General features: G+C 48.8%; 1 protein-coding gene across 5 annotated transcripts in view; it reads right to left on the bottom strand.

Moving 5' to 3' along the window:
- The window catches only part of SMTN (smoothelin), a 97304-nt gene that overhangs the window by 57760 nt on the left and 13619 nt on the right, over positions 1-25925 (bottom strand). For all 5 annotated transcript variants that reach the window (XM_063144260.1, XM_063144264.1, XM_063144262.1 and 2 more), the window contains exons 3-6: positions 4601-4761; positions 3681-3780; positions 1994-2072; positions 1287-1390 (exon numbers count right to left, since the gene is read on the bottom strand). In XM_063144260.1, coding sequence (XP_063000330.1) covers positions 1287-1390; positions 1994-2072; positions 3681-3780; positions 4601-4761 — 444 coding nt within the window. The remainder of the gene's footprint in view (positions 1-1286; positions 1391-1993; positions 2073-3680; positions 3781-4600; positions 4762-25925) is intronic.

Raw genomic sequence — 25925 nt, 5'->3', positions numbered from 1 at the left:
TTACCTTTCCCCCAGCTAACTGGGTACTCATTTTACTGACCTCGGGAGGATGGAAGGCTGAGTCGACCCGAGCTGGCTGCCTGAAACCAGCTTCTGCTGGGATTGAACTCATGCCGTGGGGGAGTTTCAGCTGCAGAAACTGCTGCTTTACCGCTCTGCGCCACATGAGCCACCAGTTTAAAATTGCTGATGGCGGTTCCTGGTGGGTTCCAGATGGAGGTGATGCATGACCCTGGCCCCCAGAAGTTGCCCGTTGCTACCTTAAACACCCCATTTTTCTAGCCGTAGCCGTGCCTGAGCATGAGAATAGAGACACCAGAATATGTTGCACATACATACATGTCTTCAGGTTGGGGGGAGACTTGCCTGGAGCATTAGACCACAGAAGTCTATCAGCAGCTGTTGGCCATATGTTTAAATTAGGGTGACCCTATGGAAAGGAGGACCAGGCTTCTGTAGTTTAAACAGCTGTGCAGAAAAGGGCATTTCAGCAGGTGTCATATGCATGCAGCACCTGGTGAAATTCCCTCTTTGTCACAAGTTAAAGCTGCAGGAGCCCTGCCCTCTTGTGTATCTGGTCACTCTAGAATAGCTCCTGCACCTTTAACCATTTCCCCAGGTGCTGCATGCATACCAATGACACCTGCAGAAATCCCCCTTTCTCTACAACTGTTAAAGATACTGGAGCCCTGTCCTCTTTACCATGTGGACAGCCTAGTTAAATGGAAGCTCCATGCTTAGGAGCAGTGTATCTTTGAACTCCGGCTGCAGGGGAACAACCCTGAGAGACCTAGGGCCTTCAAGCCCGGCTGGTGGGAACCCAGAGGCATTTCGCTGGTGAGAACAGGAGGCAGACGCTGGCCTAGGGAGCACTTTGTTCTGATCCGACAAAGGCTCTACTTGATTCGATCCAGAGAGAGATGCGGATAAGAGATAAATACATCATCATCATCATAATTCCCCTCCCTTTGGGAGACTCATTCATTCTCCCACTCACTACGTTTCTGTGATGCCCAATGGCTAAAATGCTCTGCGCAGTTTACAAGATGTTCGGAAGTCAAGACCTGAGCATCCAACACCTCTTGCAAGAGAGGTGGCTACTGAGCTCCTCCGCTCAGCGAAGGCCTTTTAGAAGCTACGCAGAAACCTCAACTTGGGTGCCCAGGGGAGGGCAGCTTGTACCCAAGGGGAAAAGGCGACCAAACACGTTCGGGAGCAGGACATCAAGCTGGGCCCCATCTCTCTCTCTCTCTCTCTCTCTCAGCGCCGCTGCGTTGGCCACTCACCTCAGAGTTATTTCCGTCGGTAGCGTTTTCGTCCTGCCCTTTGGACTCTGGGGCTTCCTTCGTGTTCCTCCGGTGGCAGTAGCCCTTCCCAGCTAAGGCTGCAGCTGGAGAGAAGAATCATAGAATCATAGAATAGCAGAGTTGGAAGGGGCCTACAAGACCATCGAGTCCAACCCCCTGCTCAATGCAGGAATCCACCCTAAAGCATGCCTGACAGATGGTTGTCCAGCTGCCTCTTGAAGGCCTCCAGTATGGGAGAGCCCACAACCTCCCTAGGTCACTGGTTCTATTGTCGTACTGCTCTAACAGCCAGGAAGTTTTTCCTGACTGTTAGAGGGCAGGAGGGGAGACGTCACTGGTTCAGCTCCTTGTTATGGGGTAGCGGGAAGCAGCGGAGGCTGGTGGCTCTGATATCTGTGGGGCGGTGAATCCGCTCCGGGTTTCGGCCAGATCCACTCCGAACTCTAAAGAAGCTCTCCAAGGTGCGAGAGCTCCTTTAGAGTTCGGAGTGGATCTGGCCAAAACCCGGAGCAGATTCACCGCCCCACAGATATCAGAGCCACCAGCTTGCATGGGAGGAAAGAAGGGTCTCACTGGAATTTAACACAATCCTCGGCCCTCCCCGCCATCCCCAGTAAGCAGGCACGCTTGCGCAGTCATGCACAAAGGCGCTCCGGCCTTCCCCTTAAGCTGCCATGCGTATGTACCTTCAATTTCTTCAGCTCGCAGCTTGCGGATGGCAGCCCGGATCAATTTGCGCTCTTCGTATTCGCTGGCCCCTCGCAGCTGAAAGAGAAAAGGGGAATCCAGCAACTTCCGCTAAGCGATGCACAGACCCTCTTCTTCCACCAGTACCCCTCGGCCCCTGGCCAGGCCTTTTCTGTGAATTCCTGCACACATCTTGCCCCCTCACCCAGTGGCTCACTCTGCAAGTTTCATTCTTTTGGCTACAGGGAAATGGAGCCGTACAAAGCGATGCCCATGTGTGGACACAGAGGCACCAACACAGATAAGGCCCTGCTGTTTTGTTTTGTTTTCTACACAAAACCCATCAGACCTTCAAAGCAAAGGACTTTAAGTTACATTTTGTCTTTGGCTCCCATGTAGGCAGAGAGCTGCTTCCTCACCATGCAGGGCTGTGTAGCCTTGCAGCTGAAACGTTGATCACAGAATCATAGAATCACAGAATAGCAGAGTTGGAAGGGGCCTACAAGGCCATCGAGTCCAACCCCCTGCTCAGTGCAGGAATCCACCCTAAAGCATCCCTGACAGATGGTTGTCCAGCTGCCTCTTGAAGGCCTCTAGCGTGGGAGAGCCCACAACCTCCCTAGGTAACTGATTCCATTGTCGTACTGCTCTAAGTCAGGAAGTTTTTCCTGATGTCCAGCTGGAATCTGGCTTCCTTTAACTTGAGCCCGTTATTCCGTGTCCTGCACTCTGGGAGGATCGAGAAGAGATACTGGCCCTCCACCTTTTAAGTATTTGAAGAGTGCTCTCATGTCTCCCCTCAATCTTCTCTTCTCCAGGATAAACATGCCCAGTTCTTTCAGTCTCTCTTCATAGGGCTTTGTTTCCAGACCCCTGATCATCCTGGTTGCCCTCCTCTGAAGACGCTCCAGCTTGTCTGCGTCCTTCTTGAATTGTGGAGCCCAGAACTGGATGCAATACTCTAGATGAGACCTAACCAGGTCTACGAACCTGGAAGCCCCCGGTTCAAATCCCACCTCTGCCATGCACTTACTCGGGCCCCTGATCTGCAACACGGGAATAATAATCCCAGTAGATCGCTAAATGGCTCCCTTTCCATTGCTTTGGTGGAAATGGAAGAGACATACTGTTATTTTGTCGTTTTGTTTGGTTCAGCTAATTGTTTCTTTATATCATGTTGTCCCCTATTATGTGGTTTAAGAGCGTTTATAACAATGCAGGCATTACTCGTGAAGCAAGGTCGTTTTTTTAATTTGCTGTTTGCTTACACTGACGGTTGCATAATTTGCTTTTTCTCTTCTTGCAATTACGTAACAAGATATAAAAGGACATTGTTTATTTTTAAAAAAATAAAAATTGGATACCTCCAACCTACCTGAGGTTTCAAGGCTAACCTAAGCCTTGCAAGGCTGTGATGGGAATCTTAGGTAATAATAATACTTGGCATTTGCATCCATTATCAATGGATTTCATATCCGTTATCATAACCTTTCAACAAACCCTTGCAAACGGCTAAGAGATTTTTACCATCTGGCACAGAGTCTACTACGGCACAGGCGAAATTTGAACACAGAACTTCCAGGGTCTTTGTTCAGTCGCTCTTCCTACAAGAGCTTCAAGAGGCCTCAGCCAAGATGCCCAGAAGCAGGATTTCCCCTCAGGGCAGCGCTGCCACCAGTGACTCACCAAGGCTGTGAGTTCCTCCACATCCTGTATGGCCTCCAACTTCCCGGAAAGGAGGTCCAGAGATTTCTGCTGCTGTTCCTCCTCTTCCAGCCGCCGGGACCTGAAGGAAACGAGGGCAGGAAGACAGACCATCAGGCGGAGGAGATGGCCAAGATCCTTGACACCATTGGCAACACTGTACAATGGAGGGGAGCAAATCTGAGGCGAAGAGGAGCCACGGCGACAGACACCTGCCCGTTCAGCAACTCACCCACCGCAACGCCTCGGGAGAGCAAATCTCTGGCTAATGCAACCACCCAGTGTTTGGATAAGCGATCCTGTCTTGACTGGGGCAGCAAAAGTGTTGTCAGGGGGGTGGGGGGTTGTGGGAGGGGGGCTTCCAAGCACTTGGCAGGGGCTGCATTTGCCTGGGTAGGCCGCAAGTCATCCAGTATACGGGCCAAGAGCCAAGCAAGCCGGCCCCTACAACCCTAGTTCATTTACCTCAGGGGTAGAAAGCACAAGGGGCCATGGGACACACGTGGCCTCCACCACACCTGTTTTATTTTATTTTTTCAGGGAAAAAAGCTTTGAAAAGCCGCATTTGCTGCTGAAATATGAGGCACAGAATGGGCAACTCTGGCTCGTTTGGGTTGTAAACTGCTGCTTCAAAAAAAATCCCCGTCTTTTTCAGTGGCCCGGCAGTGGTGTTGGGGGGGCTGTTCAAACCACGGCGGGTCCGAGGTGGGGGGGGCAGAGAGAACTGGCCCACAGACCGCCTGAAGTCGCCCACTCCTGATTTGCCTAGAAATCATTCCACTATTAAAGAAGCTACAATTTTACTATCGAAGGGGCAACGTTCAATTCTCCCCTTCAAGGCGCCAAGCGACGGGACCTGGAGAGTCCGACGCGCTGCCCCCGCCGCCCCGCCCAGGACTCACCGCAGCAGGTTCTCCTTGTTCTCCTGCTGCTCCGCGCTGCGCTCCGTCCGGAAGCGCTTGGACGCCAGCGACTCCTCGTCGTGCTCCAGCTCCTGCCGACGCACTTCCCGGATGGCGGAGCGGATCTGCCGCCGCTCGGCCAGGTCCAACGTGGCCTCCAGCTGCGTGCGGAGGGGCAGAGTGAAAAGGGAAGGTCACTTTGGGATAGAGAAGAGCGTGTTCTGGACGGCAGTCCCACCCCGAGGAGGGGGGCTGTCCTTTGGCCCGCCTCCGCTTGACCACCCCAAGATTCCAGCCTGGGCGCACAATGGCTGCAGTGTCCTGGGAAAGATACACAGCGTCTCACTGTCCCTCAAGCCACCCACTTGCCCCAATCCCCGGCACGGAGCCCAGTGACTCACGCACGCGACCGCCACCCAGAAGACCCCCCCAGGCCTGGTAGGGCACTGCGAGACACGTGCCAGGCAGGAGTGCGGGAGAGCCCCCCGCCCCCGGGGCTCTGCGACTCAACCAAGGTGGATAAAGTGCAGGCCGCAAACGACACCAGCCTCTCGCATGGGTCAAGAGACAAAGGTGCCCTTTTCCAATCTCATGTCACGGACCGTACGCTGGAGAAGACGCGTCACCAATGCTCAATGGGGTTCTATGAGGGCCTGTTTAAACTAGAGTGGCCACATGGAAAGGAGGACCGGGTGCCTGTATCTTTAGCAGTTGTATAGAAAAGGGGATTTCTGCAGGTGTCATTTGTATGCATGCAGCACCTGGTGAAATCCCCTCTTCATCACAACAGTTAAAGCTGCAGGAGCTATACTAGAGTGACCAGATACAAAAGAGGGCAGGTCACCCTAGTTTAAAGGCTAGATAAATTCACAGGGGATGGCGACTGAGAGGGCCAACCGTCTTTGCACTCAGGTAGTCAGTTAATCAGGTGCCCACAGATTTCGGCTAGCCTTGGGAGCCATGATTTATGGTCACCGCTGACCCTGCTCTTCCCACAGCTCCTCTGGTGATGGACCCGGCCTCTTCTCTCCAAGCTTGTACTGCCCCTCATAGAATCATAGAATAGCAGAGTTGGAAGGGGCCTACAAGGCCATCCAGTCCAACCCCCTGCTCAATGCAGGAATCCACCTTAAAGCATCCCTGGCAGATGGGTGTCCAGCTGCCTCTTGAAGGCCTCTAGTGTGGGAGAGCCTACAACCTCCCTAGGTAGCTGATTCCACCGTCGCACTGCTCTAACAGTCAGGAAGTTTTTCCTGATGTCCAGCCAGAATCTGGCTTCCTTTAACTTGAGCCCGTTATTCCGTGTCCTGCACTCAGAAGCAATTACAACAGCCTTGCCCAGCTTTGCTAGCTGGGAGAATGGGGTTTGTAGTCAGATACAACTGGAGAATGCGGGCTGGGAAACCTACAAATTTCAACACAGGCAAAGCAACTGCCATGACCTGGAACCTGGGGCAGGATTGCTCTGGATCTGCAATGCCCTTCGGAGGTTCTGAGGGAAGACCCACTCTCCAGGCGGGTTATGAGGCAGTCTCTGCACCCGTTATATTTGCAGGCCCTTTGTATTCAGCTGTTCTGGATTGGTGGAACCTCCATGTTCAGAAATAGTTTACAACAGAGTTCCTGGCGAAGGGGAAATCACATCCAGGCAGTGGAGGCTGGTGGCTCCGGTGTCAGTGGGGTGGTGAATCCGCTCTGGGTTTCAGTCAGAACTCTGAAGGAGCTATCTTGAAGAGCTCCTTCAGAGTTCTGACTGAAACCCAGAGTGGATTTGCCACCCCACTGACATCGGAGTCACCAGCCTCCACTGCATCCAGGCCCTGTTTGCCTCCCAGTGGCTATTGAAAGCCTCTCAGGGGCATGCTGGCTGGCCACTGGTGCACGGAGCTGGTAGAGCACCTCTCAGAAGATGGCCCATAAGAAATATGTTTTCAGAGACAGAAAATAAGCTGGGGGTGTGTGAGAGAAAGTGGTCTGTTTGGAAACAATCCCTGCTTTTCGTTGCTAAACAGTTCAACAGCATTTGTTTTCGTTTGGTGCAGCTGACCGGAACATCTTTGAAAGAGGGGCTTGCAGATGTTTTGGACTATCTGTACCCTTGACGGCTTCTGAGTTTGGGCTCCGAGTTTTAGTTAATGGATGAAAGCGTACGTCGCAAATAATTCATTGGTGGCTAAATTTCCCCATGCCCTGGCTATTGGTTATGGGGCAGACGGATATGGCTCAAAACTAGGAAGGTTCAGGCTGAAAGGGAAGTTATTGCTAAAAAAAGCTGGAGATGTATGATTTGCATGAACTCCTTCGTCTTAAAAAAGGAAGAACTCTTAAAAGAAATATGCTTCGATAACATTGCTTTAGTAATGTAATGCAGCCTTCCCTAACCTAACACACTCTAGATTTGTTGGACAACAACTCCCATGCTAGCCGGGGATTATAGGAGCTGTAGTCCAAGATATTCGGGAAGGATCTACACTACTGCTTTAGAACGGTTTACATCAGTATTGACAACTGTTAGGGCCCAGGGCGCACTCCAGATACAGTTTTCAAAATGGTTTTCAAAGTGTTATATCCTGCTTGGTGTAGATTTGGCCCTGGGAGGCACCAGGTTGGAAAAGGGTGGCGTAATGGATGTGCACAGAACTGAGGTTAATCTGGTGTCCTCTGGATTAGAGATGTGAAGGCCCAGAAAAAAACTGGGAAAATTCAGAAAAAAACCCAGTTTTTTTCCATTTTTTCCAAAGCCTTTTTGGGGTTTTTCCTGAAAAATTGGAAAAATTGAAAAAGATGAAGAAAAAAACGGATTACGGGATGTTTTATTTTAGCCTGATGAATAAAATGTTTAAGACAAGGTGTTCAGATATTTACTTCTCCAAATGATTTCTAAAAACTGTACAGTATCAGATTATTACAACGTCTGTGCACCGAGAACAAGCAAGTCCTAGGTTGCAAACTGAGACTACAACTCTCAAATGCAAGAGCAAGATGCATTTCTGCCTCTAGGGGGCAGCACTGCCATGGAAGCAGAGACTGAAACTGATAGTGATAGCTATAGGTCAGAAAATGAGTCTGCTTAAATTTCATGCAGATTCATTGAATCTTGGTGTCATCGTCCCCGTCCCCCCCATTTTTCTCAGTTCTTTTTATGGGAATGGGGGCTTTATGTCTTGACACTGGAGGACTAGCGGAGACATAAATAATTTTCTTTGTTACTAATGTTGGTGGTTTCTTCAGTTGTTGTTTTTCAAAATTGATTTTTTGCCTGCTCCTCATAAATTGGCAGAACCAAAGAGGTTTTCCTTATAGTTCCGGTGTTCCTAACAGTTCAGGAGCTTGTAGCTCCATTTGTTACCCCCAAAAAGTAAAATTAAAGTAAAGTAAAAAAGTAAAAGTAAATTAAATTTGTAATAATTGTTTGAATACACTACTTTTAATATACCAAATGTAATAATTTTATGCCAAACCAACTTGGACATAATTACATTTTATGTTTCTAAAGTAGCAAAGTGACTTTCAATCTCTAAAAAGTGCTAATATTGCATTATTTCAATTTTTCCAAAAAATTTCATTTTTTCCCGAAAAAAATGGAAAAAACCCCGTTTTTTCCCATGGCTTCAAAATTTCTGGAAATTTTACATCTCTACTCCGGATGTCTTAGACTACAGCTCCCACTATCCCCAGTCAGCAGGCCCATGGGCTATAGGGATGCAGCATGGCAGGCTCATGCCATGGGAAACCAGCCAGCGCACCTATGCTCAGACAGGGTGTATCTAACTCTGAAAGCAGGTAAGTTTACCTGCAGGCTTCGCTGTATCGACCTACAGGCTATTGCAACCCATGGGAAGACGAGGCCTGTTTGCTAGATGCAAAATAAAATAACGCGAAAGGAGAAGCTTTGTGCAATTTGCCTAATTTATACTGGTAGCAGGATTCAGCTTTTCACACTACGTAATTTAGATTGCTTCAGCACACAACCTCAATTATTATTAGCTCATTGGATACACCGTCCAGCTTAAAAGCCCCAATAGAAGAAAAGCCATTTTGAGAAGCGGATGCAACCCCGTCATCGCAGGGCCCGTCCGTCATCCTCCTTTGCTCGAAAGGGGACTTTGCCGACCTGCCTTTGGGCGACTTTTCAGCCCTGCCTCTGGTATAGCATCCACCAAGCGAGGACCATAGGTGTACGTAAAGGGTGTGCTGGGTGTGCCCAGGCACATCCTAAGGTCTCAAGCAATACACGCCAAATTGAGGGGGCCACTGTGTAGGGATTCAGACACAGCGGGAATGGTCCTCCAGCTGTTCCACCATTGGGCTGAAGAACCGCTGCCTCCAAGAGAGGACCGTTGCTCCCAGCACAGGAGCAAAAAAGGAATCGCTCTGCTGGGAGCCACACTTCAAAGAGGCCAGGAGGAGGGCCCCTGAAGGCTAATAGCGCCTCGTCAGCCCCTTCTCTGGCCAGTGTCACCACAACGCCCCACAAATACTGGGGCTTGAGGAGTGTCTCCTCATTTCCCCCCCCCCTCACCTGCAATGCCCCCCCCCCAACAGTCAGGCAAGCCAAATGCAGAGTAGGGCACCAGTGCCTACAATGTTTAATAAATGAATAAAAATAATGTGCTTTATTATTGAGTGTTCAATAAAAGTTCACCTTTAAATAAATAAATCTGGACAGGGATAACCTAGCTTCAGTTGTCCATACTCCGGTAACCTCCAAATTAGATTGCTGCAATGCCCTCTACGTGGGACAGCCTCTGAAGACGATTCGGAAGCTGCAACTTGTGCAAAATGCGGCGGCCAGATTGATAGCTGGTGCAGAGAGGTCTGAGCATATAACACCAATTCTGGCCCGCTTGCATTGGCTGCCTATTTATTTATTACATTTCTATACCGCCCAATAGCCGGAGCTCTCTATTAGCCTATACGTTTCCGAGCCCAATTCAAGGGGCTGGTTTTAACCTATCAAGCCCTACATGGCTTGGGACCGCAATACCTGATGGAACGCCTCTCCCGACATGAACCTACCCGTACACTGTGCTCAACATCTAAGCTCCTCCTCCAAGTGCCTCCTCCGAGGGAAGCTCGCAGGATGGCAACAAGGGAGAGGGCCTTTTCGGTGGTGGCCCCCCGACTGTGGAATGATCTCCCCAATGAGTCTCGCCTGGCACCAACATTGCTATCTTTCAGGCGCCAGGTCAAGCCTTTCCTCTTCTCCCAGGCATTTAAAGGCACTGAGCGCCAAGTTTGTTTTTTAATGGACCCCAGAATTGTTGCTTTAAATGGCTGCTGCTGTTTTTATACTGTTGTTTTTATGTCTCTGATGGTTTTTAAATTTTGTATACTTTTAATGTTTACTGTTTTTAGCTTTTGTGAACCGCCCAGAGAGCTTCGGCTGTGGGGCAGTATATAAATGTAAATAAATAAATAAGGTTCCCTGAGTGCACACCCTAATGAATTCTGCTGCACACACCTATGGGGAGGAAACTCCCCCTCCCCTTCACAGGAGACAGGCAGAGCCAGAGCCCGGCGGCAAATTATCTTCAGCCAGGAACACCCAGCTGGGAGGCGCTTGGAGAAAGAGCTGGGTGGGCACCCCTGGCACAGCTTCAGAGGCTGCCCAGCGGGGACAGCCGGCCAAGATCCTCTCCTTCCCATCTCATCTGCAGCCAAAAGGTCTCATCTGCAGCCAAAGTGCCACTTGGTCAGCACTGGACGTGTCACAGCGGCCAGGGAGCCATTTGGCCAAGGCCACCCAGGCCCTGCGTTGAACCCACAGTGCCCTGCCCAAGCCTGAGACTCCGGCCGTTTGGATTTTCAACAGACACAGAAGCGCACACACGGCTCTCAGCTCCCTATTTGTGAACTACCTCGCAGGCTTGTTGTGTGGGCAAACACCATATACGACAAAGCCCTTACAGCATGCTGTGCTCTTGCGTGGAACAGGGAGTGTGGAATGGGGAATTAAAACTGCACCAACCGGTCTTCACAATGCTGCTTTTGTTTTCCAGGACTACGTACCCTGGGGTGGAAAGGAAAAGCTCCCCTGCTCTTGCAGCGCGGGTTCAACACCCTTCGCCATCCGAGGCATCCCCTAAACCTGCCTTCCCCAACTTGGGGCTCTCCAGATGTTTTGGACTACAACTCCCATCACACCCCTTCAGCATGGGGATGATGAGATTTGCAGCTCAACACATCTGAAGGAAACCAGGTCAGGGAAGGCTGTTCAAAGAGCCTTCCCTGACCTAACATACACTATCTCTGCAAGCCTGCAAGGTAGGACACTTTTAACCTCTCCACACATCAAATGCAGGGCTGAAGCTGAGAGAGCATGGCTGGAGCGTGGGGCTGAGGCAGCAGGAGGACATGCGACACTGCGGCACCATGAGACTCTTTGGAGAAACGGATGCTATGATGAAATGGGGGGAGATTTCACGGGAGACCAGCAGAAGACAGGTTGTGTGTTTGTGGAGTTGTGGAGGACATGGCGCATTACACACTTGGCTGTCCATTATGCACAGACATAAGAAAAAGTTATTTCGAGCCTCTTTTAACAGAAGTGGAATATAGGAGTGTTAAGGAGAAACAGAGGTATTTATTATATCCCACCAACCCATCCGTGATACAGAGGGTTGCACTATTTGCAGTGAAAGCTGCTAGATGCAGAACAAAGGTTTTGGATACTCTCAGTGTGAAGCGTTATATTCAGAGGTATGAACACTGCGGATGATGGGAGTTAAACTTCCCAGACATGCGTCGGGCACCAGCTTGGGGGAAACTGAGTGAAGTCTTGGATGAAGATAAAGCCTTCAGATTCAAATCCACACTGGGAGAGCTTGCGTTAGCTCCCCTCTGTCTGTCTCTCATTCGGAGCCTGGCCTACCTCACAAGGTTGTTGTGGGGTCAAAAACACATCAGTGGAGACTAATGGCTCCGAGGTCAGCAGGGTGGTGAATACGCTCCAAGTTTCGGTCAGGACTCTAAAGGTGCTCTTTGGATAGCTGCTTTAGAGCGCTGACTGGTTCTGCCCAAACCTGGAGCGGATTTACAGCCCCACTGACATCAGAGCCACCAGCCTCCACTAAATTTATTTATTTATTACACTTATATACAGACCCCATAGCCAGAGCTCTCTGGGCGGTTTACAGAAATTCTAAAATTGAGATAAAAACAAGTATCCAAAATTTTTAATTTTAGAACACAGAACATATACACATAAAGCATTAAAAAAACTAAACATGTGGGTGATTAAGATGTGCCGCCATATGTTTGGGCAAAGAGGAAAGTCTTAACCTGGCGCCGGAAAGACAGCAGCATTGGCGCCAGGCGAGCCTCGTCAGGGAGATCGTTCCATAGTCTGGGGGCTACTACCGAAAAGGCCCTGTCCCTTGTTCCCACACTCCGAGCCTCTCTCGGAGTAGGCACCCGGAGGAGGACCTTAGATGTTGAACGTAGTGACCGGGTATATTCACGTCGGGAGATGCGGTCCGTCAGGTATTGTGGTCCCAAGCCGTGTAAGGCTTTATAGGTCAAAACCAGCACCTTGAATTGGGCTCGGAAACATACAGGCAGCCAGTGCAAGCGGACCAGAGCAGGTGTTATATGGTCGAACCTTCTGGTTCCCAAAATCAATCTGGCCGCTGCATTTTGCACGAGCTGCAGCTTCATGGACTAGCAGGCAGTTTGCTCATCTGCTCTTGGCACCTTGAGTGTCAAAGACGGGATGAAGCCATAATTATTTCCCCGGCCCCCTCCATGATGGGCGTTCCAAGCCATTCTTTCCTCATCTCCCCTCACCCTTCTCTCTCTCTCTTTCATCCCTTTGTATAGCAGTTTGGCCGGTATCATTTCCTGGACTTGGGGTGGAGGAAGGGGCTGCCCCACTTCCCAGCATTCAGCGTTGTCAGCTACATTTCCGCCCCCCTTTTGTCTGGGCCAGGATGAGTCTTGGCAGCTGCTTTGGAGAGCGGTTGAGTTAGGAGTCCACACCCGGGGACACGCAACAGGAGTGAAGCAGATGCCTCCCCTAGTAACCCAGCCCCATGGAGAGACTACGAAAACACACACACACACACACACACACACACACACACACACACACGTTCCCCTTCACAGATGACACTGGCCAATAGCTTTTACAGAACGAATAGACTTTAAACATTGAAGACAATATTATAAAGCAACGGTGGGCAGAAAGTCGATGTACTTGTAGATCTCTGGGCGACTGGAAGCAAATCAAGCAAGGGTCTCCTCCGGGACCAGCCCAAGACATTCTGCTGCTTGAGGCAGGAAACAAGATGGCGCCCCCTCCAGGCCCATGTCCAGAAGCTGACTGGTCTGGCAGAGGAATTTGTCTGATGATGGGACAGCATCTTCCACCACACCTGAAGGCAGCAGGATAACTGGGGGTGCAGAGCAGGCCTCAGGGCTACATTTCTCTCCCCCAACACTGTGTTGCCGTCTCCCAGCATCTGCCGCCTGAAGCAACTGCTTCACTTTGCCTAATGGTTAGGCCGGCCCCGGATGTCCAACTCCCACTGGCTCAACAATAGCAACGTTTGCATCTAAATCAGAGTGTTACGACCCCTGATCTGTAGTCAGTCAGATGTAGAGGATTGGACTTGATGGCCTTCTAGGGCCCTTCCAACTCTACTATTCTACAATTCTATGGTATTTGCGTATACAGGTTATCCCACCCATCTGTTCATTTATTTGTTAGATTTATATCCTGCCTTTCCTCCATGGAGTCCAAGGCAGTGGTGTACATGAGCTGCTGCCTCCTCCTCTCCATTTCATCCTCACAACAACCCTGTGAGGAAGATTAGGCTGAGAGTCCGTGATCGGCCCGAAATCACCCTGCAGTCTTCATGGCCAAAGGGCAACTAGAACCCTGCCCTGCCAAGTGCCAGCCCAACACTGACTACTATACCTCGATGGCTTATGGGTGTTCAGACGCTCATTGGCTTGGACCCCTGAATTTTCCATCTCCTCCACATAATGGACCTTTTGGTTCCAGTAAAAAGCAAAAAAAATCCCAAATGTCTACCCTCCCTGGGTACAGAGAATCACTGGATGTAGCCAACACTCTCATTGCCTCTGTCCCTTCGGGCCCAACCGGCATTTGATGCACTGAAAGAACCTGCAAAGCCTGTTTAGCAGAGACAACAGGTGCCCTGGATAGAAGCCCACTCATGAGCAACAGTGTTGCTATCAGATCCACAGGCAACCCTCCAAAGCAGCCTTCCTTCCAGATGTTTTGGACTTCAACTCCTGGCATTCCTGACCATTGGCCTCGCTGGCTGGGGCTGATGGGAGTTGACGTCCAAAACTTCTGGAGGGCACCCAGTTGGGGAAGGTTGCTCTGAAGAAAGACGCAGCTGCCTGTCCCCAGCCAAACTCATGTCAGGGCAAGACAAACCAGCTAATAACCCTTTTCTTTCACCCTTTTTTTCCTGTAGACAACCTTCCATTAATGATGAAGAGGTTGGGGAGCTCATGCACGGATTCTGGGGCACACAAGGAGGCTTTCTCCCCACCCAGCAGCAACAGAAGATATCTTGAAGACCGTTGGCTTTAAAAGGGGGGAGGAGGCATCTATTAACAATTAGCCATATAATGGCTAAATAGAACCTGCATGGTCAGATGTTGTCTGTCTGTGAATACCAATGGGAGGGTAGCTGCCTTCCGGCCTGATGGGTGCGCTTCCCAGAGGCAGCTAGTCAGCCACTGGGGAAAACAAATCTCCAATAAGATATTGGCTTAGTTCAGACAACACATTAGTCAGCGCAGTGTGAAAACTCCACTCAACGGTTGAGTTTTTTGCAGGTACTTAGAGATGTGAAGGCCTGGGGGGAAAAACACAGAAAAATAGAAAAAAAAACATTTTTTCTCTTTTCCCCCCAAAGCCTTTTGGGGGGGGGGGTTCCAAAAAATTGGAAAAAATGAAGAAAAATGGATTCTGGGATGTTTTATTTTAGCATGATGAATAAAATGTTTAAGACAAGGTGTTCAGATATTTACTTCTCCAAATGATTTCTAAAAACTATGCACAGTATTAGATTATTACAATGTCTGTGCACTGAGGACAAGCAAGTCCTAGGTTGAAAATTGAGACTACAACTCTCAAATGCAAGAGGAAGATGCATTTCTGCCTCTAGGGGGCAGCACTGCCACTGAAGCAGAGACTGATAGTGATGGCTATAGCTCAGGAAATGGGTCTGATTAAATTTCATGCATATTCATTGAATCTTGGTCCCCGCCTTTTTCTCAGTTCTTTTTATGGGAATGGGGGCTTTACGTCTCCTTGACACTATGGAGGACTTGCAGAGATGTAAATATTTTTCTTTGTTTCTAATGTTGATGGTTTCCTCTGTAGTTGTTTTAAATTATTTTTTGCCTGCTCCTAATAAACTAGCAAAGCCAAAGAGGTTCCTTATAGTTCAGGAGCTTGTAGTGTCATTTGTTACCAAAAAGGTAAAAAATAAAAAAGTAAATTCAGTTCGTAATAGTTGTTTGAATACACTGTACTTTTAATATACCAAATGTAATAATTTTATGCCAAACCAATCTGGACATAATTACATTTTATGTTCTTAAAGTAACAAAGTGACTTTCAATCTGTAAAAAGTGCAACTATTGCATTATTTCCATTTTTCTGAAAATTTCCAAATTTTTTCCGGAAAAAAAACGGGTTTTTCCCATGGCTTCAAATTTTCGGAAATTTTACATCTCTACGGGTACTCCACACACCACATGTTCTAACTCCACCATTGCGCGACTGTGGGCTCCCGTGGAGTTGAGCACAATCCATTGCAACGTTTGATTGACAGTTCCTTCGCCCTCTCTCCTTCCCCACTCCTCCCGCTGGGATCCCATCAGCCAGTGCTGCAAAAAACCCAATCCCGGCATCACTCCTAGAGCGGCACTCACTCCTTTCGCCGCTCTTGCCAGGGAACTCTGTAGCCCGTGGGAAAAGTCAACTCAACGTAAAAGAAAACTCCATGGAGCCCTCCACACAACACACCGGTTGTGCAGGAATATCCTCCACAACGCGTGGATATTCAGTGTGGAGTGTTCTCCAACACTCCACGCTTGGGTGGAGCTTTCCCGCCAGACAATACATTTCTCAACGGTGGTGTAAAAACTCCACCGTGGAGTTCTAAAACCACCATTGAGAAACGTGTTGTCTGAACTGAGCCAAACTCTTAGTCTGATCAGACAGGGTTCTTCTTATCCAACTGCTGCTCACCCTAGGCGAGTGACATGTCGTGTACTGGTTTTTGTATTGGTCTTGTGTTATGAGCTGCTTTGGGCACAATTTGTGGAAAGGTGGTGTACAAACAAAATGAAAATATCCCGGGGGGGGGGGGGGGGGAGGAGAGAAATAAGTGGAAAAATTACAAGGCCAATAGAATCATAGAATAGCAGTGTTGGAAGGGGCCTATAAGGCCATCGAGTCCAACCCCCTGCTCAGTGCAGGAATCCACCCTAAAGCACCCTAAAGCTGGTTGTCCAGCTGCCCCTTGAATGCCTCTAGTGTGGGAGAGCCTACAACCTCCAAGGTAACTGATTCCATTGTCGTACTGCTCTAACAGTCAGGAAGCTTTTCCTGATGTCCAGCTGGAATCTGGCTTCCTTTAAAAGTAGTTTCCCCACGCCCGGCATTTATTAACCCCCTAGCCTCGGTGCCACAATGAAACCCTCTGGAGTGCGGGTTCCACACACAGGAACACACAGGTGGGTGAACACAGGAACACACAGGTGGGTGAACACAGGTGGGTGAACACACAGGACTTCTACTAAACTGCATTTGGGTCGGAAAAACGGAGTTCAACCAGCAGGCTTACACATGCTCAGATACACAAGAATATAAGGAAGATGATGATGATGATTTATTGGTCGCTTGGTCCCTCCAGCTCAGTAGTGTTTACACCAGCTGGCAGCGGCTATCCCTGTTGTCGGAGGCCGTTCCCAACCAGGGGACGGGACCTTTTGCTCAGCCCCTGGGCTACAGCCCCCTCTTCCACGAGTAAACAGGCAGAAAGGGCGAGCGGGAGAAAGAAGGCGGGCAGAGCACCAACCAGCCTCCATGTTCTGCTCCTTTGCTCCACAGGGGAGCGACTGCAGCTGGGGGGAGACTTCTGGGGGGTGGGGAAGAAAGGTCATCTCCTACCCAGCCCACGTCAGCAACCGAGGGAGAGGCAGAAGCCCAGAGACGGCCCGGGCTTGCTAAAACAAACAGCCCGGCCCCGCTCTGCGGCCGGCAACGGAGGGCAGCCAGATGTGCTAGAAGCCGCAAGAGGCCTTCCAGCGGCGGCCCAGGCTAGAACTGAATGTCCCAGGCTGCCCTGCACCCTGGGAAGGACGGGACGTGCCGCGGCCCGGCTCACGCTCGCCCGCCAGGCAGGAAATTAACAGTTATGAGCGAACGCCCAGCCTGGGGAAACATACCACGCGGACTCATAAACAGGGAAGCAGCAAGGCGAGGCAAGCAGCTGCAACCAAGAAGGGTTTACAGGCCCATCTCTGCTGCCCCCCCGGCCCGGTCGAGGGGAAAGGGGGGGGCAGCTTCTTCAAAATCAACGTCTCAAGCCACAGGCCTTATGGGCGGCTGTTCTTTTAGCCTCCTGATAATGTCTGGGTTCCATAAATACTCATTTGGGACATTTATATTGTGACTGCCTGCTAAGGAGCTGCGGCTGGTGGATGTGGGGCTCTGCGCAACAACCCTGTGAGGTAGGCCAGAGCTGGGAGACAGGCCGCTCGTTAAAGGCCAAGGGCAGCGAGGATTCGAAACCGGGTCTCCCTAGTCGTCAGTCAAGGCAACTTGGATCGCGCCACCCGCTGAGGAAAGGGAAGGCATTGTTGGTATTTAGGTGCCTCCGGCACTGCAGCCCTCCCTCAATCCAATCTATAGAGCAGCCTTCCCCAGCCTGGGGACGTAGCTCTGTGGAAGAACTCCTGCTCTGCATGCAGAACGGCCCAGGATGGAGCCGCGGCATTTCCAGGTAGGGCTGGAAAAACTCCTCCTGGAAAGCCTGGAGAGGCATTGCTGCCAGTCAGTGTCAACAGTACTAGGCTGGATGGACCAAGAGTCATTACAAGGCCATTTCCAGTGTTCCTAACATGGTGCTCTCCATATGTGCTGGGCTGAACCAGATTGGGGCAGGGTGATCTATTCTGCAGCAACAAAGTCCCACGGGTTTATGGAAGCAGCTTGCAATTGGTGTGGGGGTGTAGAAGTCATAGAATCATACAACAGTAGAGTTGGAAGGGGCCTATAAGACCATCGAGTCCGTCCACACACACACACACACACACACACACACCGCTCAGTGCCGGAATCCACCTTAAAGCATCCTTGACAAATGGCTGTCCAGATGCCTCTTGCGAACTCTAGGGTGGGAGAGCCCACAACCTCCCTAGGTAACTAATTCCATTGTCGTACTGCTCTAACAGTCAGGAAGTTTTTCCTGATGTCCAGCCGGAATCTGGCTTCCTTTAACTTGAGCCCGTTATTCCGTGTCCTGCACTCTGGGAGGATCGAGAAGAGATCCTGGCCCTCCTCTGTGTGACAACCTTTCAAGTATCTGAAGAGTGCTATCACGTCTCCCCTCAGTCTTCTCCCAAGGCGAACAAAAAGGGGAAAGGGAGTCCGAAAGGTATGGGGCTGTGGCATTTAATGCAGCTGCTCTAATTAGCCAAATTGGAATTGAAAAGGGAGCAAGGGCGGCAGCAGAAGCTGGGCTTGTGGGGAAGGGAGCACTCCTGGCCCCACACATACAGCGGCTGGACATGGCTCAACCTGCAAGGAACGGGATTCACATCACCACACCAGGGTGGGCTCAAACAGAATGGGGCAAAGGGCACTAATAGATTTTGAGCACTAATGCTGGCTCACCCCCAGAGCTGGCAAGGGCTTCCCTCCACCCTCTTTGAGAAGAAACTGCTCCTGGAATCTGGTACACTGCCTTGAGATGAGGAGGTTCCACCAAGGATCCATAGGCAGCCATCGTCAAAAGAGCTATTGACTGAAACGCGTTGAGTCTGAGATGGCAACGACAGAGCAGGGAGCGGATCTTGGGTTCGTGGGCCGATGAAAACAGATGCCCCAGCGCGCGGCTGCTGGGGGGGAAAGGGCAAATTCCACATTCGGGATCATTAAGAAAGAACTTAAAAGTAAAGCGGCCCATGTCAGAGCATCTGTATACAAAATCCACGATGCGACCACATTTGGAACAGGGTGTACGGTTGTGGCCGCTGCACCAGAGAAGGATAATTGCAGAGCTGGAAAAGGGTTCAGAGAAGGGCAACAGCCAAAATGATCAAGGGGCTGCAGTGACCCACCCACCCCAAAAGGAATATTTACAGCCTTTCCCAGGACGAGGTTGGGGAAGGCTGGTTGCAGCATTTGGGGCTCTTTGGCTTAGGGGAAAAATCATGAAGGCTAAAGCTCCTAGTCACGATGGCTATTTATGACCTCCGGGGCCGAAGGCAGTATGGCTCTCCGTACCAGCTGTGATTTTCCTCGTGTCCTGCTTGCGGGCTTCCCGTTGGGACATGGCGTTGGCCACGGTGGGAGCCAAATGCTGCTGACTAGATGGGCCTTGTGTCCGATCCAGTGTGGCTCCTCTTAAGGGTGCAATGCTATGCAGGTGGAGACAGGAAAGAAGTCCTACAATTCCAGCATTCCCCAGTCAGACACACTGGGAGCCATGTAAGACTGTCTTTTCTGGCTGGGGGAATGCTGGGATTTGTAGGACTTTCTTTTCTGTCTTGGGATTGCTGGGCATTGTAAGACTTCTTTTCTGACTAATCATGCATAAGATTGCACCCGATGTCCTCGCGTTAACCATAGTTACCCCCGCATCTTGCGAGTTCCAGGTATTTGCATCCCTTTGTCCCTTGCAAACCTACAGACAAAATCAACCCACACATCCAACTTCCCCATGGGATGGAACATCCCTCCACCCAGAAGTTAAAGTACTGCGAGAGAAGGAGACAAAATTTCTCTCCCCTCCTGGGAATAGCCGACAAATTGCCATTACCTGCTGCACTGGAGACCAAGGGAGGAGATGCCTCGCCCCAATCACCTCCATGGGGAGATGCTCTAGAAGCACACGCCATCTGCCAGACACAAATTTCCTCCTTGCCAGGTGAGGCTGATCCAGCTTCATCAAGCAGCTGGATTCTTGATTCCAGGTGAAGAGTAGACAAAAGGTATTCAAACCTCCCAATCCGGTGAGGGCTGGCAAGGGGCCAACAGCATCAGGCAAACTAGAGAATGGCATGCATGCACAGGTGTGCTAGGCTATCCCTCCACTCCTCCCTCAGTTAGACAGGTGAGGCCAAAGGGGGAGACACACAGGCAGCTACGTCCCTCCCAGTGTGGGGGGGGGGGGGACGATGACTCAGAATTCCTCTCCTCTCCCCCACCCCAAGACCAGAGTGACCATATGCAAAGGAGGACAAGAGACAGGGCTCCTGTATCTTTAACAGTTTTATAGAAAAGCAGATTTCAGCAGGTGCCCTTTGTGTGCATGCAGCGCCTGGTGAAATCCCCTCTTCCTCACCACAGTTAAAGCTGCAGGAGCCCTGCCCTCTTTTGTATCTGGTCACTCTAGGCAGGGCTCCTGCAGCTTTAACTGCTGGATTGAAGAAGGAATTTCACCAGGCGCTGCATGCACACAAAGGGCACCTGCTGAAATTTGCTTTTCTATGCAACGGTTAAAGATACAGGAGCCCTGTCCTCCTTTCCATAGGGTCACCCTACCCAAGACCCTGCACACAGAAAGGCTTGGGGTGGGCGTGTCTCCTCCTCGGGGCTCACCTGTCCACCTGGCTCTGTGAGGGGTGGAGGGGGGAGCTTGTATGCCCACACAGCCACGCTCTGGTTTGCCTGCTATTGCTGGCCCACGGCCACCACGCTTCTTTCCTGCACAAGCCATGCAATCCCTCCATCCCCAGCCCTCAGGAATTTCCTGGCAGGAGAAAGAGAAAAGTTGGGGGGGAATCTTGCTGGTGGGGGGTGGGTATAAGAAAGGGGGGAATGGGCAGAGGAATGCAAGCACCGGACGGGTCCGGAGGAGGGCCCCCAACGGAACGGAGACCTGATTGAAGGGCAGAGGGTGGAAAGAGGGGAGAGAAGAGAAAGAGAGAAAACAGGGAGAAATGAAAAGGAAGGGAGGCCAGTTTTTCCTTATATGGGCTAATCCCCTCTTAGCCCTCCTAGCTCCGGTGGGAGTAACTGGAGCCCAACCTCCCATCTCAGCAAGTTCACAAAGAGTCAGATCAAAAGAGGCGGAGGAGGAGGAGGAGGAAGCCTTCTGTAACCCCCCACCCAAAAGAAACCCCCATGCTACGCTCGTGTCTAGCCTTGTGTCGAAGAGTGGCGATTACGAGAGAAGATTCTAAACTTCTCCAGCAATTCCATCAGATGCTTGGCAAAAAAAAAAAAAGGGGGGGGGAACCAACCACAGATCAATAATGTGGTCACTGGTCGCTTTTCCTAACAAGAAGAAATCCTTTCCGTAGCCCGATCCACACACAAGGCGCTTTGCAGAGTGAAGCAAAGAGAAAATGTGCCCTGCTCAAGAGTCTGAAAGATTCGTGCAAGGATGGAGAGGGGGGCATCATTTCAGCAGACACATCAGCTCAGCAGCCTTGCAAATTGGTCTAAGGAAATGCACACCAAAAACAAATTTACAGCGGCAGGTCTGCCCGCAACTGAACCATGTTACCAGTGGCCTAAAAAGACCTTCTTTTGAGCTTCCCTGTTATTACTCAACGCAGGTGAACAGGGCAGGGCTGACGCAAAAGTTAATTGCCAAATATAGTCAAGTATTCCATGAAGGCACAACGCACTTGGCTTTATTTCTGCTTTTACTTCTTTTCAGATATTGTAACTGTAGGCTGATCCTGGTGTTCAAGGATAAAAGCCAAGGGGGGTGGGGTGGATGACTGTTCAACAAATCACTCACATTCATAGAAATCTTCCTTAATATGGAAAAAAAATAGAAAGATCATTATAGAGAATTTAGACATGACGCTCACGGAGATATCCACTCCATTGAAAGTAATATTTTTGAGATTTCGGAGGCAAATTCTTTCCATACTAATTTGTCTTTTACAGAAGTCAGGCTGGGTCTTCTGGAACCTCTTGAATTCATATAGGAACATTTTGGATTTCTATAGGATCCTTTTTCCTAGGCAAATTAGCATAATTTGAATAGGGTAATATGTATTGGAAAATTTTCAGTTTGCATCTGAACATATTCTGATACCCCAGAGTCTTACAGATGCATTGGACTGCAGCTCCCACAATTCCCGAGCTGGCTGGGAATTATGCGAATTGCAGTCCATAATTGACAGCACTCTTCAAATACTTGAAAGGTTGTCAATCCTCCCAGAGTGCAAGACACGGAATAATGGGCTCAAGTTACAGGAAGCCAGATTCCAGCTGGACATCAGGAAAAACTTCCTGACTGTTAGAGCAGTACAACAATGGAACCAGTTACCTAGGGAGGTGGTGGGCTCTCCCACCCTAGAGCCTTCAAGAGGCAGCTGGACAACCACCTGTCTGGGATGCTTTAGGGTGGATTCCTGCATTGAGCAGGGGGTTGGACTTGATGGCCTTGTAGTCCCCTTCCAACTCTGCTATTTTATGATTCTACATCTGGAAGATACCAGGTTAGGAAAAGTTGCCCTAGACCTAGAGAGTGAGTTTAACTTAAATTTACCAAGAGAAACAACAAAAAGCTAAAAAAAAAGTACTCCATAATGACTTTTAGTCCTGAGATACCACAAGTATTTGACCTGAAATTTTGGAAGGGAAAATTAAAGCACACTTGATGCGATTTAAATGTTAAATTATATTGACACTTTTTACTGGAACGCTTGTAAAAATTTCAGGACAATAGAATATAATTATATTGTCCATACGTTGTTTACATTCTAGTGGTGGGGACGGGGACAAAAGTATTGAAAATTGCTGACACACTAATTAATTTTAGCAACCCAAAGAACTGTGCCAGATACGCATCTATTTCAAGCAAGTTCAACTCTGCTCCGCTGCACCTGGTGGGGCACCTTCCGTTTTGCAGCCGCTACCTAATAATTCCATTTCACACTGAGACATGGATGTATTTCAATGAAGTATTCTCTCACACACTTGCTAAGGATAATCCCCTGAAAAGCATTCATTACAACTTTGAAATTGCCACGCTTCCCTGGTATTGTATTGTAATTGGTTCATTGTTACAAATGAACTTGTGAAGTGGAAAATTTTCAGAAGGAAAAATGAGGCACTGGATAAATTTCTGGAAGGCTTTTCCATTTTGGAGAAGTTTGCAGCCCCCCTCGCTGACAGTGATGGGTCCTGAGCGCATGCACACGCACACTCTCACCTGGAGTGTAAAACACACACCCCCCCAAAAAAAAAGTCCATTTTTCATTGCTACATTTTCCCACAGAAATGCACTTTTTGGAATGCAACTAATTAATTTTATTAACATAATGAATGAACATAATAGAAGTTAAAATGGGTTACTGGAATGGATTACAATACTGCTCAAATCTAAAAAATATATACATGGCTTGGGCTGCAAGCCTAAATCCACTTCCTTGGGAGCAACTACCACTGAACGTAATGGTATTTACTGCTAAGTAGACATACAAAGGCTACTTAATAACAATTTCAAGGTGCTGATCATTTGCAAGAACATATATGTATGCACACAGCTCATCACGCAAGCTAAAATTAGTATGTTGAGTTTTCAGGGTCTTCATTTTTCCCCTTAAATACTAAATAACATAACGGAAGTGTATGCAAAAGAATTGTCAGGACTTTATATGCCAACCTCCTGCGTTGAGCAAGGGGTTGGACTCGATGGCCTTGTAGACCCCTTCCAACTCTGCTATTCTATGATTCTATGAATAAAAATACTTTCCAAGTCAAGCTTTAAATCTGACTATAACATTTAAACCGTATCAAGTGCGCTTTATTAATTCCACCCCCCTCAAATATTTTACTCGAACTACTGTTAGTTATTGGAGGGGGCAGGGATTAATGTGGCACAATTTTCGGTTCTATTTACTAAATGTAAGTTAAATAAACATGCAAACTCCCACCTATTTTGGGCAGCAGGATTTTCCCCCCAGAAAAACCACATCGTTCCGAGGAGGGACAGGCACATGTATAACGGTTCTATTTTGTTTTTAGTGTCTCTGGTTGTCCATTTTTATGGGCGGCCTGTAAATTTATTAACTGATTTGTATCCGAGACAAATTTGTGGAGGATAAGGCTTTCAATGGTTACTAGTCCTGATGGCCATATATGACTTCCAGTAGTAGAGGCGCCATGCTGCTGAGGTCCAGTTACTGGTTCTCAGCTGCTATCCCCGTCTTTCCACGTTCAAGGCATACTGGCTGTTTTCATTTTGGAGGTGTGAACCCTACAATAATCTACAGATTACATCCAACTCTTTCCTGCGTTTTTTCCGAAGAAGCTACCACGCAAACAGGACAAACCAACCAGGGGCCTGTTAAAAACCTACAACTTTGATAAAAACAAGAAAACGAAACCAAAAAAAAAAAACACAATTAAGTTTACAATGCTGATAAGAACAATAAACAAAACCTTGTTACTATACTGATGTCATCACCAGCTCTGTGTTGAACTATAAATTGTGACTGTGGTTTCGATTTATGCATTAGACATTACTCATTACAAAAATGTGGAGATGATTGTACTAGGAGTTATTTGCATGTACAGTTTTCTTAGGCAACCAGCAGTTGGCCATTGATGACTGTGTTATTTCGCCATGCAGGTAATGCATCATTTATAACCATTATATTTGTGAATAAAAGTTATTATCACTGTTCATCTTTGAATGTACATCTTGTAGTTGTGTGCCTTGTGCACTCTGTATATATTAGACCAGTTATTGGGAAACTCGGGTGACTATATCAAATCAAATTTTATTAAGGCAAATTTTATTAAGCATGGGTTTTAACCAGATACAAGAGTCATGATATAAAAACATTACATTACATTACAGCATTGTATGAAACTTCAAATATTGAACTTTTACATATAAAACATCGTATATAGTGCTGGGATTTTTACCAGCAATCTTAGTTATCATCAGGGGACACTAAGTCTTTCCTAATTTTTGCCGCTTTCACTGCAAAGCAAGCCAGGTTTAACAAGATGGATTTCGCAGTGTTTGTAAATAGGTAGCCAATTTTATCCAGATCTGTATAATGAGTAATTGAAGACAGAAATCTCGCTAGATGTTTATCCCTAGGGGTGTTGTATAGTTTACAGTATAGAACATAATGAACTGTATCCTCTACTGCTTGGTTGCCACAAATACATAAAAGTTGTTCTCTAGGGATGATTTTGAATCTCCCCTCTCTAAAGTTGGATGGCACTGTCTGGAATCGCAGGCTAGTAAGCGCTTTGCGAAGGCCAGGGGTGGTAATTTCTGTCAGATATTTTTCTTCCCTATGGGTTAATTTTATGAGCCGAAAGCTATTGGAAAATCTAGAAACTTTAATTGCAGCCATGTCTATTTTACAAAAATAGCTCTGCAGTGCTTGGTTTATTGCATCACGTTGATGTTGTACCTCTCCACCCGAAATTACTTTAGGATCGAGGCCAAAGGGGAAACTCGGGTGAGCGGGTGCTGTTACGCCCGTGTTTCACTTGTGGGATTCCTACTGGCACATCTGGTCGGCCCTTGTGGGAACAAATGCTGGGCCGGAGAGGCCTTTGGTCTGATCCAGCATGGCTCTTTTTTAAAAAATATGTATGTATTTTTGTCAACTGCAAACCGCAAGTAGGGCCACCGTGTGGTGGAAAACCAGCACATAAATGCCATAGTTCTCTTGCTAGATTCTAGCCTCATCGTCCAAACACACACGCACCCCTTCTGCCTCAGCCCCAAGGCTGCTGCTTCCAGGAGTCCGGCCACAAGCCCTGGTAGATTCTTTCCAAGCAGACTCAGCCGCCTGCCTCTCTCCATCTCCGGCATAAGCCCTCCGCCCTTCACTAACGTTTAACCCCACATTGCCAGCTGGCACATGGAAGAAGCTGGTGGCCCTTGGCAATTCAGCCAGGGAGCTATTCTCACCGCCTGGCTGAGGCCCAAGCTAACTCCAGATCTGCACCAAGAGGGCCTATCTAGAAAAACAGAACTGTGTGCCAAACACTGTTTATAGCTTCCGGTTCAAGGATAAAGCAGAAGGGATGAGTTAGGAAGCAGAGGTATTGCACCAGCCATGCTGAAAGTCCACTCGGGTTTGTCCTCTTCCCTCCTCAACCCGTTTTTCC

The sequence above is a fragment of the Elgaria multicarinata genome, chromosome 18 (genome assembly GCF_023053635.1).
Source record: "Elgaria multicarinata webbii isolate HBS135686 ecotype San Diego chromosome 18, rElgMul1.1.pri, whole genome shotgun sequence".
In the NCBI taxonomy this organism is placed as follows: domain Eukaryota; kingdom Metazoa; phylum Chordata; class Lepidosauria; order Squamata; family Anguidae; genus Elgaria; species Elgaria multicarinata.
The sequence above is the reverse complement of the archived record's forward strand: the minus strand, read 5'-3'. Positions and strand labels throughout refer to the sequence as shown.